This window comes from Leptidea sinapis, chromosome 29 (genome assembly GCF_905404315.1).
Source record: "Leptidea sinapis chromosome 29, ilLepSina1.1, whole genome shotgun sequence".
In the NCBI taxonomy this organism is placed as follows: Eukaryota; Metazoa; Arthropoda; class Insecta; order Lepidoptera; family Pieridae; genus Leptidea; species Leptidea sinapis.
In genome coordinates this window covers 956,703-971,467 of record NC_066293.1, presented here as the reverse complement: position 1 = coordinate 971,467, position 14,765 = coordinate 956,703, and the positions used below count along the sequence as shown (strand labels likewise).

General features: G+C 34.5%; 1 protein-coding gene across 1 annotated transcript; it reads right to left on the bottom strand.

Annotated features, from left to right (window-relative positions):
• Positions 1–2,803: 2,803 nt before the first annotated feature.
• On the bottom strand, positions 2,804–5,720 carry LOC126973241 (putative Dol-P-Glc:Glc(2)Man(9)GlcNAc(2)-PP-Dol alpha-1,2-glucosyltransferase). Its single transcript, XM_050820442.1, has 2 exons — positions 5,510–5,720; positions 2,804–4,794 (listed from the first exon to the last, which is right to left on the bottom strand). Exon 2 carries the CDS (start codon positions 4,781–4,783, stop codon positions 3,341–3,343), a length of 1,443 nt encoding a protein of 480 aa, XP_050676399.1. The 5' UTR covers positions 4,784–4,794; positions 5,510–5,720; the 3' UTR covers positions 2,804–3,340.
• Positions 5,721–14,765: the final 9,045 nt, after the last annotated feature.

The following is a 14,765-nucleotide window of genomic DNA, read 5'->3' as shown; positions in this document are numbered from 1 at the left end:
TTACCTACTTTATTATAGATACCTAGAATCGCTCGACACTCGGTGGCTCTAAAATTTATAACCTCTTTGGAGTTTACCCCTTGGCTCTATCTCTAGAAAAGCATTTTTTTTATATTAGAAAGGACAAGACAGATTCACGTAGTACCTAACGTTAATGGTATATTATATATCTATGCCAATACCATGTCCTAGAGATGTGTTGATGGCTTTTGAGATGGGACTATGTTCTTATCTTCTGGGGTCCTGATACCGGATAGCTAATAGTTTTGGAGCAATTCAGTAAGAAAGAGTAAGACGGACCTGTGTAGTGAAAGGAAGACTTTTCGGTGTAATCTAATCGGGAATATTCTCGATGTTTTATGATTGAGGATATGTGCCATCGTGATTATGTGCAGTTACCTATAGTAGTGGGTTTACCATTATTTGCTATACACATAGGTAATATATATTTAGGACTTGGCTCCGTGTGCGAATCATGAGCGATGGTCGAGTATCGTATTCATAATGGGGCCTCTGATAGTTATCAAAATGACAGATATACGAATAAATTATGAATCTCATAGTGAGAGATGATCGCCATATATATTATTTAAAAACAGCAGAATATACTATTGTGGAATTGATTCCCCAATTAGAAACTCGAAATCACCATATTTATGCGATGTTCCACGCAAATCGTACCACACCAATGAGGCGACACCTTTAACGTGTTAATATTACTTCTGACTAGACTGATTATCAAGATTTATAAAATAATATTAAAAAAAAAACTAAAATGGAGTGGATATTATAATAAAGTAAGAAATTTATTTATTGCTATAACCAAAGGACCAATAATGTTTTCACATTACGTAAATGGATCTCTTTCATATTTCAAATTGTTATACCGCGTACGCTGGACCCAGTATAACATAAGTTTAATCCAAAGATATTAAACAAGAGTGAAAGTTTACTTAAAGATACTTAAGGACAATAATAATAAGTATGTAAATAAAGAAAGAAAAACAGTGTGTGTACTTATGTACAAAAAAAATAATAATAATTTGTACCTACACGCGTTAGAAGTTATACTTCTTTGGCGTATGGAAAAATAAATCAAATTTTAACAAATAGTTAAGATCAAAGATAGTATAAACACTCAGCATTTAAGGTTAATATAAACAAGTATAGAAAATTAATTCTTTTCGTTTACTTAAAGAATCTTTAAGTAAACTTTCATTCTTGTTTAATATCTTTGGATTAATTACTTATGTTGTACTGGGTCCACCGCACGCGGTATAAGATTTAAATCTGAAAGAGATCCATTGACGTAATGTGAAAACATTATTGGTCTGTTGAAAACTTTATTATAATATCCACCATTGTATTATTTGTAAACCAGATTTCCTTAACTCGAATTTATCGATAGCTCGTATCGACAGCCGTCGCAGCCATCATTACGCTGTTGGCATAAAAAAGGCATTTATTTTCTCAAAATTGATTCCTTTAGAATTATTTTTGATGTCATTTCTAATAACTACTAGATACTACTACCGCTTCGGCAACAAATGTTGTGATACAGAATCTATCTGTGTGTGTTAAATTGTAAGTAAATTAGTAATTGTTACGTGTGGCTTTCATAGTGATAGACGATTTACGCAGGTTTTCCCCGCAAAAAATTTAAGACAGTGTTGTATGAAGAAATAACGCTATGACGTAGTGTTTAAAAGCCCCCATTCACGGGCACGCCATCGCTCCAAACGGCTCGTGAACTCTCAAAAATCCGCTCGTGAATGTCAAAATCCTACCAATCCAAATGGAGTGTTAAGAAAAAATGGAATTCCAATCGATCGAAATGCCATCGCGAAAGTCCGATCGGTGTAGCTTGCTCCTGAGTGTGAAAACCAGGCGGTACAGCGCGCCGAGCCGTTTGTCCCGCTCGTGAATGCAAAAACCCGCGCGCCATTTGTCTCATATCGCTTCGAGTTGGTGGATAATACGCACGGTTTCTCACTGCATCGTCAAAGAGTATTATATTCTTTGCTGCATAATGATGAGTAATCGGGAATTTGTAACTGAATTTATGTCGAAATTCAGGGAATTACATCGTTTGTGGCAAAATTTTCTCTTTGAGTTTTTTTTTGCTTTGTTGTATAAAACTCATCATCAGAATCAAAACTCATTTTTCAAAAGGGGCTCCGTTTGGAGCGTTGTAAAAATTTTAGCACACTCACGGGCGCGCCAACGCGCCATGCCAATTCACAGCGACACTAGAGGTCGGTGCTTTCGTATCAATAATTTCCCTTTTGAAAAATGAGTTTTATACAACTGCCATAGAGGTTTGTTTGTATATAAAGCAAAAAAACACATAGAGAACATTTTGTCACAAACAATGTAATTCACTAAATTTCGAATCAAACTCAATTACTAATTTTCGATTACTCATCATTATGCAGCAAAGAATATAATACTCTCTGATGATGCAACCGTGCGTATTATCCAACAACCCGAAGCGGTATGAGACATCAGACAAATGGCGCGCGGGTTTTCGCATTCACGAGTGAGACAAACGGCTCGGCGCGATGTACCGCCTGGTTTTCATACTCACGAGCATCCTACACCGCGCCATATCGCCTATCAGACAAGCCGCGCCAATTGTATGGAATTCCATTTTTTCAAAGCACTCCATTTGGATTGCTGGGATTTTGACATTCACCAGCGGATTTTTGAGAGTTCACAAGCCGTTCGGAGCGATGGAGTGCCCGTGAATGGGGGGTTTAAATTCTGTTTGGTGGTCGCGCGCCATTAAAAATAAAACTAAATATTATATCATATTTATTTAATATCAAAATTCATCATAATTACAAAAACATTATTATAATTATACCTATTGCAAGTTAAAATCCATTCAGGACTTGACTAGACTCCTAAATCTTATTTTAATGAATGAAACTATTATTACTTTTACAAAATGGAACTATTATAGGTTTTTCAAGATACGTTTAGACGAAATTAAAGTAGGATATAGTATATTTAAATTATTAACAATACATAATTATATAATGTCGAAATTTTAAATGTAAATTGAATTATTTAATTGATTGCACAAAGAAAGGTAGCTTTTTATTATTTTAAATTCAAAATAATATTTTAACAATTTTTTTTTGTATAAATATTGATCAATGCAAGCATAAGCTGGATGGATATTTTAAACAAAATAGAAATTCTTATTTAATTAATTAGCAAGGGACACTTCTATAGGCCAAATAGAAAATACTGCTTTTGTGTTGCAATTCACCATATACATTACTTATCTCATGAAATACAATGTACTAGTATATAATACTATAGACGATCCAATTTACCAAATGATTCTCTGAGACTCTTCAAATTCCGTCCATTTAATTTCTTTGGTGAAAAATATATAAAATGTAGCAAAATTTATTGCGAGGTACCAAAGAAACTCAACAGATATCAGCAAGGCTGAGGGTTTTACAAATCTTAATCTTAAAATAATGTATGGCACCAAAAAATATCTAATATCAAGTAACTTCTGTAGTGCTAAAGATAACATCAAACATATAGAATAGGGGAGCAGGAATGACACACAGTTCTGGTCTTTTAGATTATCATACAAACTAAACAGTAAGAAAACATAAACTGGGGCCAATAAATACTTTGCATATACATATCTACCGAACCAGCGGTTCCATATGTAAAATGTATAGTGTCTATTATCCGCTAATAAATATGGATGTGCCAGAGTGTTATAATGAACAATTATTAAAATAGCAATTACAAACAGGATTACTCTTATTCTATTTGTGTAAATTAGCTTAAGTGTTGTTGGTAACTTAGTTAAGACATATGGAAGTCCAAAAACACCGTAGAAAAGCAAGAAATAGAATAACTGAGGTAAATGAATAGTAGCTTGATGTGCAGTCTTATCACCGACAACTATTGATCCATTAACATACACAAATACAGAAAAGAATATCAACACTAAAAGATTCTGTACAATCATAATGGCATCAGAGACCGTTAGAAACTTAAATATGGTCATGAAACATGTCGATAGGTGATATCGTAGAGCAATAAATACATCTTGAATTGCATAATACCTCTTCAATTTTGATGAATCAATATCCTTTGCTAACAGTGAATGTTTTCCAACATGTAATCCAGATAGATGCTGGTTCCCAAATACTCTTGAAGTTCTAATAAGCAAATCTAATATCTTATGGCCTAAGACCATAGCAACCCATAAAACATTAGTCTGTCTCATCATAACACTTGACAGCCCAAATACAAACACAAGCCCCTTACTCTTAAACACTACACAACTAATAGTAAATAATAAAAGAAACATTAGTGACAGTGTGTCTGTGTAATATACAAATGAAAAGAAGTACAATGGAGGCAGAAAAGCAAAATTTAAAGCTTGAAGAACAATTTGAGTTTGACTTGACAAAACTGATCCATATGTAAACTTCAACAATGTAGCAAACAGTAATAAATTTATACAAGAGCCAATCAAATTAATAAATCTGAGATTGTATGTGTTACAAGCTATACCAAGGGAGTTGTACAATGACGTAACCAGGTAAAGACCAGGTAGGGTGGTAATCTTTGGGTCCCATGATGTAAAGTTCTGTTCACAAAAAGCTTTCCCTTGTCTGATGTGAAATAGTTCATCAATCACTGTGTTTGTTTTTCTGTACACTTCATTGAAGAGCTGGAGGGATGTGGCAAAGAAAATTATAGTGATGAAACATAGAACAAGGATGAATTTCCTGGACCCCATTATTTCTTACCCTGAAATCAAAAAAACCAAATTACATTCTATAACTTTTAAGTTAAATGTTAGTTATCCTATAATTTTACTCATGTTATGAATACTCTAATTTAATTGCTGTAAAAATTGAAACCTTCTTTATGTAAAGAATCATTGCTATGTATTGTTCCATTTCTGTATTACATAATCTCTAATCTGTGTGATTCTGAGCACATTATGTTAAAGTTTTCAGCTGACATAAAGAGTTAAATTTAAAAGAGAATTGTTGCCTAAAAATTTAAGCACCAATGACAAAGAAAATTATTCAACTTATCCTTACATAACAGTTGAATGGGGTATTATTATAATTTAAATGCTTTTCAACCAAAAATAAAGTATTTCAGTTTATACACTGAGTTAAATTCAAAATATGTAAAACGATAATGAGTAATTTATGACTGTCACTCTACAGTAGGTTTGGCTACTAGATGTTAATTGCTGTCTTAAGCCTGAACACATGTTGGCTTGAAATTTGTTAAAAATGCACATAAGATATGATTTTTGACACTGTGACAAAGGTATACTAGAAACAGGCCATAGTTACTTGAATAGTCGTTAGACATCGCTTACGCTCATAGTAATTAACCTGACCCAGTGGTCACTTGCTTGTGCAGTCACAAGCAACAAAGCTTAAGCGGTGGAATATGAAATAATATGTTCATAAATAAATAAATATACATTTCCAACAATACTTACAACAAAAATAAGTATCCGTCATCAGTATTCAATTTATTATTTTATGAATACCTATTCCCACTACCTATTAATATTGAATATAACTATGTTCTTTAAGTAACTACTTATAAAGTACAGGTAGCAAGTTAAAATTTGATGGATACAAGTAAAAAAACAGTATATTTTAATTAATATCAGATAAACATTTTGATTAAAATACAAAAGTACAAAACTACAATTTTTTTTTTTTTTTTTATATTAATTCGTTCTTTCGAACAGGCTATAGCCAGGGGCCTTACTGCCTTGTCGTTAGTATTTTCATTTCTTTGGTATTTATTATTTTCACTATTTTGTTTTACAAAAAGTCCAATCCAGTTTTCTCATTTCATCTTACATTATTTCCATTTTCCTTTTCCAATTATGTATATTCGATAGCGAATATTTATAGTAGTTTCTTTCATCAAATCCAATCCAGTCTTAAAGTCATCAGTTATTTTACCATTTCCGTTAATGTATAATTCTCTAAAGAATATTTTCCATATTTTCCTTTTAGTAAGTCCAAATCCAGTATATAGTCTCTAATAATTTTCCCCTTTTCTTAAAGTCAAATCCAGTGTAATTTGCATAACTTTTTAGAATAATACCTACCTATTTACATTATCTGTTCAGTTCGCGAATTGCGCTATGCTATTACTAGTTGTATATGTACAAGTTATAACGTATTTACATAATTATAAACAAATTTACAACGTATGTATCTACAAATTACAATGTATTTACAGTACTACATACAAATTTATACAAGGACATATAAGTTGATGTGTCCTTTAATAGATCTATTACTGAGAGCGGGATTATATTGGGTGCACCATATATTTCCAGTAGCTCATCCATCAGCACAAGGCGCTGTATGCCAAAGGACGAACAATCAAAAAAGATGTGATCCAGAGACTGATCTTGTTGCTTATTACAATGGTCACAAAAAGGAGAGGAGACAATTTTTTTGCGATGAAGATGAAAATTCAATCGATAGTGACCAATACGCATTCGTGTTATTGTAGTATAGAACTTTCTGTGAGCGTTATTTTTAAACTTACAAAACCAGGGTGTGCTATTAACGGGATTATCTAACAAAGTATACGAATGAGCCTTATTTTCAACTTCTGTACAATTGTACCAATATCTTCCCCAAAGAAGAGTCATACGCTGTTTTAGATTACTTATTATATCTGTATATGGTATGTTAATGTCTAGATCTTTGCAATCAGGATATAGGGATAGATCGGATATATTAATGATAGTTCTAGCTAGAAAATCAGCGCTTTCGTTTCCTGCTACTCCTATATGGGACGGGACCCAAACGAAATCCACTTTAATATCGATTAAACATAGTTCGAACCACAATTCCTTTATAGCAAAAATGATGTAATTGATGTTAGCACTCATTTTGTTATTTGACAAACTTTTTAACACACTCATACTATCACTAACTATTACCCACTTCTTATTAAGTTGATTTTGTTTCTTAATATGCTTTAAAGCAAAAAGAATAGCGACGGCTTCAGCAGTAAAAATACTGGCATATCTATTAATCTTAAAGCCAATACCCTTCCTAATTTCAGGAAGGTAGATTGCAAAAGAAACATTATTATTGTTTTTTGCGCCATCCGTATAAACAAATTTACAATTAGACCATTCTGACAATAATACATGAACCTCCTCTTTTGAAGTTAAATTTGGATCTATTACAACATTAATTGCAGAATATTTACATCGAAAAGAACCTGCATGGCAGGGAAGTATATCATTATTCCGATGAATATTTAAATCTTGTAGAAATTTAAAAAATGAAGAAAAATCCTGCAAGATAAACAACTGTCTCGGAAATGAAGACGATTGATAAGCAATAAGATTCTTAAGAAGATTGTTCGTCGGCAAGCTATAGAGCTTTAAAATAAATCTTTCTTTAAGATAACTAAATCTAATACACAAAGGAGGAAGGTTGGCCTCGATTCGCATAGCAGCTATTGGGCTAGTTTTAAGTGCACCCAATATTGTACGCATACATTTATTTTGTATTTTATCCAGACTATTAACAATTTTGCTGTCTGCGGCGAAACAATGAAAGCCATATTCAAAATGACTACGAATAAGCGATTTATACAAAATTAACAATATTTTAGGGTCCGCTCCCCACGACGTTGCACACAAAGATTTTAATACATTATAAGCTTTATTCGCTTTAATTATAACACTATCTGTATATTTTTTCCAAGAAAGTTTTGGAGTAAATGTTACACCTAGAAATTTTATGTCACATGAAATAGGCAGTGGAATGCCATTGTATAAAATGGGAGGCAATATGATGCGTTTACGACCAATAACAAAGACTTTTGATTTGGTTGGATTTACATTTAAATTAAGATAAGAAAAGTATTGATATAAATTTACAAGTGCTTTATTAATAGTAGCGGCTAAATTAATCAGATCAACTCCCGATACATAGACGACTAAGTCATCTGCATACTGTAGGTTTACTATATTTGGCCCCAAAATAAGGTTCAATCGTCTTATGTACATAATAAAAATTAAAGGAGACAATATTCCCCCCTGACAAACACCTAGAGAAGAAAGTCGTGGTCCATACAAATGTTTATTAAATTTTACATATACTTTTCTGTCAGTCAAAAAGGATTGCATCCAATTTATTATTTTACCTGGTATCCCTAACATTGATAACTCGTCACAAAGCACGGCAATATTTACACTATTGAAGGCACCTGAGATGTCAAAAAATACAGACAAAAGATATTGATTACTTGCTAAACATTGATGCGCATCAAGCTGTAACTGCGCTATACTCTCCCTAGAAGACCGACCTTTGCGAAAACCAAACTGATTATTAGGCAAAAGACAATTTTGTTCTATAAAGAACTCGAGACGTTGTTTTAGAAGCTGCTCAAATATCTTCCCAACACAAGACGTGAGAGCTATAGGTCTATAAGAGTCAGGTAACATTTTATTTTTGTCTGGCTTTAAAACTGGGATTAAACAGTCTGTTTTCCATTCTGGAGGAATAGTATTCTCCTTCCATAGGCGATTAAGATTATTTAAAAAGATGTTGAGACTGTGGCAATTAAGTTTTTTGAGTAAAATATATGGAATGGTATCGAGACCGAAAGATGTATCTCTTCTAGTAAATAAAGCGGATTTTAGTTCTTGTAAAGAAAAAGGCTCTATCAAATATTTATTACTATCATTAACAACATTTACATAGTTAGTTAACTCATTTGATACAAAGTCAGAAGTATACTTTTGTAGAAAATCTGGAATCCAACTATCATTCAACACACTGTCAGGAATGTAAGTTTTGTTAAATTTGCGCATGTATTTCCAAATTGAAGACAAAGGAGTACAACGATTAAATGAATTGCACAAGCCTATCCAGCTATTTCTTCTTTCACTTTTTAAGATTAGTTTTTTTAAAGCCCGCAATCTCTTAAACTCCACATAATTTTCATCAGTGGAGTTGTTTTTAAAATTAATGTAACCATTTTTAGCATTTAAAACTGCTTCTGTACACCTCTGATTCCACCAAGGCAACCAAGGATATTTAAAAGATTTTTGTGAACAAGAACTAGTAGCATTATTACTATTAGAACTTTTGGAAAACAGACAGCTAGGGATTGACTGCTTGGCAGCAGAAAGTAAAATATTACAAAAGGAATTAAAAGCATCTATTGAAGATAAAGTGTCAAATTTAACATCATCCAAATAAGAAACAACTAAGTTACTATATATATTCCAATTCACCTGCTTATAATTAGGGTGAGTGGGCAAATGTAGATTATTACATAATGTGTTTTGCAAACTAATACTATCACTACTTACTGCCATTTTTATTATTACAGGGAGATGATAACTACTGCCCAGAGGACTGTCAATAACTGACCAGTCACATAAAAGAGCCAAAGATGGAGTTACCAAAGTCAAGTCAAGAGCATTAGGACGCCAAGATGGAGATCCTATTGTGGTAGCTTGACCATTATTCAGAATAACAAGACCATTCTCATCTATAACCTCTAAAACATCTTTACCTCGAGGCAATGTATCAACACATCCCCACAACATGTGATGAGCATTGAAATCACCTGCAAATATCATTGGCTCTGGAATGGACTTAATTAAACTGTTTAAATTGTTTTTATTAAATGGAGGATTTGAATTGGAAGGACTGTAAAAACTCACAATACTCAGTTCTTTGTTATTAATTTTAATTTTAATGCAAACATTTTGTAGAGCACTATCATAATATGTATTTATGTTAGAAAATGTGATATTATTATGAATAAAAATTGCTACACCATTGTGTTTATTACCACAATCATTCCTTATTGTGTTATAGCCTTTTATTAAAAAATACTGATGTGGTTTTAACCAAGTTTCCGAAATTATAGCAATATGGATATGATTTTCATATAAAAACCTTGTAAAAATAAGCCTATTACTAATAATACTTTGAGCGTTCCACTGCACTATATTCAATGTATCCATAATAACAATTAACTAGGTGTCTTTTTTCTAAAAGTGTTATTCAGAATTTCCTTAATACTATTTGAATTTATAGTTAACTTATCTTTATTTGTACAAATTTGTAAAACTGCTTCAACCAAGAGGTTCATAAATTTGTCAGATTTTATAAGATTGCTCAGGTGTGTGTCAATATACTTTGAGTTTAATTGAGGGAAAGCAGATTCATTGAAGAGATCTGAGTATCTAACACTACGGGACTTCACTTTGTTTTCTTCAATTTTTTGTTTTTTCAGAGGACAGGTAGATGAGATAGCTATGTGATCTCCACCACAGTTGGCACATTTTGTTAAAGTTTTTGGACACATTTTAAAATTGTGATTGTCAGAACATATGGAACAAACTTCATTGTTTCTACAAAATTTAGCAATATGGCCAAATTTCATACAGCGTAGACACTGTTTAATAGGGGGTACATATACATTAACCTCATGCCTCCAGTGATCAAGTGTTACATACTCAGGTAACAACGTTGATGCAAATGTGACTGCAACAGTTTGCGTTGGAACAAAGGAGACAACACCCTGTGGGTCCTTTACTCGCCGCATGAACCTTCTCACAGCAATAACTTTTTTACTCGATGCAATTAATTGATGAATTTTTTTGTTGGAGTAATCAGTGGGAACAGAAGTAAGAACTCCAGTGACCTCCGTTTCAGAAGCCGGAATTGAGGCAACCATATCCAACTCGCTAAGTAACTTTTCATTTTTTAAAAATACATTCGCATTGTTAGGCAGGTCAAAGGTAACACCAACTTTAAAAGCATTAACGGACCTCAGGTGCAACACACCCGATACGCAATGCCTCCTGATTCCATTTGACAGACCCAACCTGTCCTTGTCTGATATTTTGACTTCACCCTGCTTGCGATTGAGAAATACAATAAATTCCTTCTTATTTGAATTTTCGTCGTATAACCTATAATAATTTGTCGCTCTATAAGGGGTATACTTCTCTTTATCCTTTCTTCTTACAATGAGACGTTCAGTCACCTCCGCATCAGATACCGAGGATTCGGATAGGGGAAGTTCGTCTGCTGGTTCTGCGTCGCTCTGGCCGTTCTTCGGCCTTTTACCTGTACGCTTCCCCATGGCGATGGGGAAGCGCACTTAACAATTTATATATACAAAAATCGAATATTTATAAACCAGGATAAACAATTTACAAGTATGAAAAATATATGCACTATGAACAATAATTTAAACAATTTTTTTTTGTATAAGCGCGCCTTCCTTCGTTCACTCGTTCCCGCCCTTTTTTTTCCACAAAACTACAAACTCGCGCGATATTTTGACATTGACAAAGTGTTATTTTTTTATAAGGTTTTATGGCCTGGTAATTTATTATTACATCAAATAAAATCAAAATCACTTTATTCATGTAGGTCACGAAAATGACACTTATGAATGTTAAAAAAAATATTTTTCTTATTGTATCCGCTACTTCATAAAGGGCTAATGAGAAGAAGTAGCAAGAAACTCATTGCTACTCTTTAACCGACTTCAAAAAAGGAGGAGATTCTCAATTCGTCGGTTTTTTTTATGTTTGTTACCTCAAAACTTCCGACTGGGTGAACCGATTTTGATGATTGTAATTTGGTCCAGATCTGACAATGGCATCGATGAGAAAAATCATAAAAGTCATAAATTTGCTAAACATACGTATAGCAAATAGGATGATAAATTTACGAATAACTGATTATCGCGCCAACCGGTTTCGATGATTTTTTTATCGGAAAGGATATACTTCAAAGATAGTTTGGTGAGAGTTTGGTTAGGTTCTGATTACGGAATCCATGGCAAAGTAACGGAACTCTTCAAATAAGCGCTTACGTTCATTGCTGCATTGAAAAATTAAGTATATCTGCACATATTTAGACAAGTTGTTAGTTAGTGTACTTCAAATTCAATAAAAATAAAAATAACAAAAAAATAACCCACTTTAAAAACACTATTCCAAAACAATAGATAAAATATGCACTAAAAAGTATAAAAATAATTGCGTATTTTTATACAATCTAATTCTAGTTACGATTATGTCTAGTTACGAGTCGGTGTCATCCCAGATAGGCTTGTATACATAGTTATAGGTGAGATGTGCTTGAGTCGTGAGGAGGTGAGAGCCGAGAGCGGGTCGCGGCGGAAGGACACCGATGCCAAAAATTACAATAATCGTAACTAGTATTAGATTGTATAAAAATACGCAATTATTTAGTTTAAAGTTATGAGGTAAGAAACATAAAAGAAAAAAAACATACCGACGAATTGAGAACCTCCTCCTTTTTTGAAGTCGGTTGAAAATAATGAAATACTTACTCAATAGTAATGGCGAGTCCCCAGTGTTTTCATCTAACTTAGAATTAGGGACAAATCCCTTTGTGAATGTGGTGTAGATGAGGGGAAATGTGGATCATTCATTCTTCGATTACCCTTAAATGCAACCTTCTCTATACAATTTTATACCTCCTGATTCTACGGACGGAGAAGTTCTACGGACAGTTATACACGACCGCATGGGCACCTGTTACCAACAAGGCTGAAGACCCAAGAGCCAAATTAACCCGACACTATACTAAAGATATCCCAGACGTCAGCCTGTACGAGATTTGTATGGCCCTAAAACAGCTTAAAAACAACAAGGCGCCGGGTGATGATGGAATTACAGCTGAGCTTCTGAGAGCTGGCGGTACCCCTGTACTTAAGACCCTCCAGAAACTATTCAATTCCGTCATCCTCGAGGGCAAAACGCCGCAAGCATGGCACAGAAGTATAGTGGTGCTGTTCTTCAAAAAGGGCGATAAAATGCCTTTGAAGAACTATAGGCCCATATCACTTATGAGCCATGTATATAAGCTGTTTTTAAGGGTTATCACGAATCGTCTCGTGCACAGGCTCGACGACTTCCAGCCTCCCGAACCAGCCGGATTCCGAAAAGGCTTTAGCACCATAGACCACATACATACGCTCCGGCAGGTTTACCATGTCAGTCCCTCTCCAGGATCAGATCTCGAAGCCTATCCGACTGCAGCGGGGAGTCAGACAAGGCGATGTCATATCGCCCAAGCTGTTCACCGCTGCGTTGAAAGATGTCTTTAAGCTTTTGGACTGGAACGGACTGGGCATCAACATGAACGGCGAACACATCACTCACCTTCGATTCGCAGATGATATCGTAATCATGGCAGAGAACATGGAAGACTAAAGTCATATGCTCGATGGCCTCAATACAAGCTGTATATGTAATGCCCAAGGAGTAGGGCTCAAAATGAACATGGACAAGACAAAGATCATGTTAAATGTCCATGTCGTACCTACTCCCATAACAATTGGGAACTGTATTATCGAAATTGTTGACGAGTACGTCTACCTCGGACAGACAATCCAGTTAGGCAGGTCCAATTTCGAGAAGGAGGTCACTCGTCGAATCCAATTCGGATGGGCAGCGTTCGGGAAGCTCCGTAAAATCTTCTCGTCCCAAATACCGCAGTGTCTGAAGGCGAAGGTTTTCAACCAGTGTGTGTTGTCAGTGATGACTTACGATGCACAGACGTGGTCGCTAACTATGGGCCTTATGAGGAAGCTCATGGTCGCTCAGCGGGCAATAGAGAGGGCTATGCTCGGAGTTTCCCTGCGAGATCGAATCAGAAATGAGGAGATCCGTAGGATAACCAAAGTAACCGACATAGTCCAAACGATTACGAAACTGAAGTGGCAGTGGGCAGGTCACATAGTTCGACGGACAGATGGCCGTTGGGGCAGTAAAGTCCTCGAATAGCGACCATGTACCGGAAGACGCAGTGTTGGCAGGCCCCCCCAAGGTGGACCGACGATCTGGTCAAGATCGCTGGAATACGTTGGATGAGGGCAGCGCAGGACCGATCGTCATGGAAATTTTTGGGGGAGGCCTTTGTCTAGCAGTTGACGTTTTCCGGCTGATGATGATGATGGACCAGTGGTTGAATAATGATTGTGATTCCTAAGCTGAAACACCGAGAAATCGAGGGATCGAATCGCAACCGTAAAATATTCTTACAGTTTATTATGGATGTAAGTTGCTTTTTCTAAAAGATAAACTTTTTAATGTTATATAACTGTAATAGTTCTGAAGCGTCAATTTTTTTTGTAATATATCTTGTCATTTTTGGGTACGATAGCGCATTAAATGAATTTTGTATTTAACCACATGAATGTACTTTTATACTGATAAATAAAGCAGTTCGTGCAAAATTATTCTCTAACCATTCCAAAATATTCAAATGTGCACTTCTGCCAGCACTCCCGGAGTGCAACCCGAATATTTTTTTGAAAAAACAGCGTATGTCGGGTTACCTGGTACAAAATATTTTTATAATGGACAAATTACCAATAGAGTAAATTCAATGAAATTTTTGGGCAAAATAATAGTCAAAATTAACTATAACATTTGAAGAATGGATTTAACCTTCATCATATAATATTTTTTATAATGGATAAATTATCTACAGAGTAAACTCGAAGAATTTTTTGGGCAAAGCAATAGACAGAAAACTATTTGAAGAACATTTAAAAGCCATATGCAAAAATGCACTGCGGGGATTATAATAACCTGACTTAAGACCTTCGTTACCGCGTCATAAAATTCCAAAAAAAAAAAGGAATACTGTCAACGTTAACTGATTGCTCTTAGTCAAAGCTAACGGTTTTAGGAG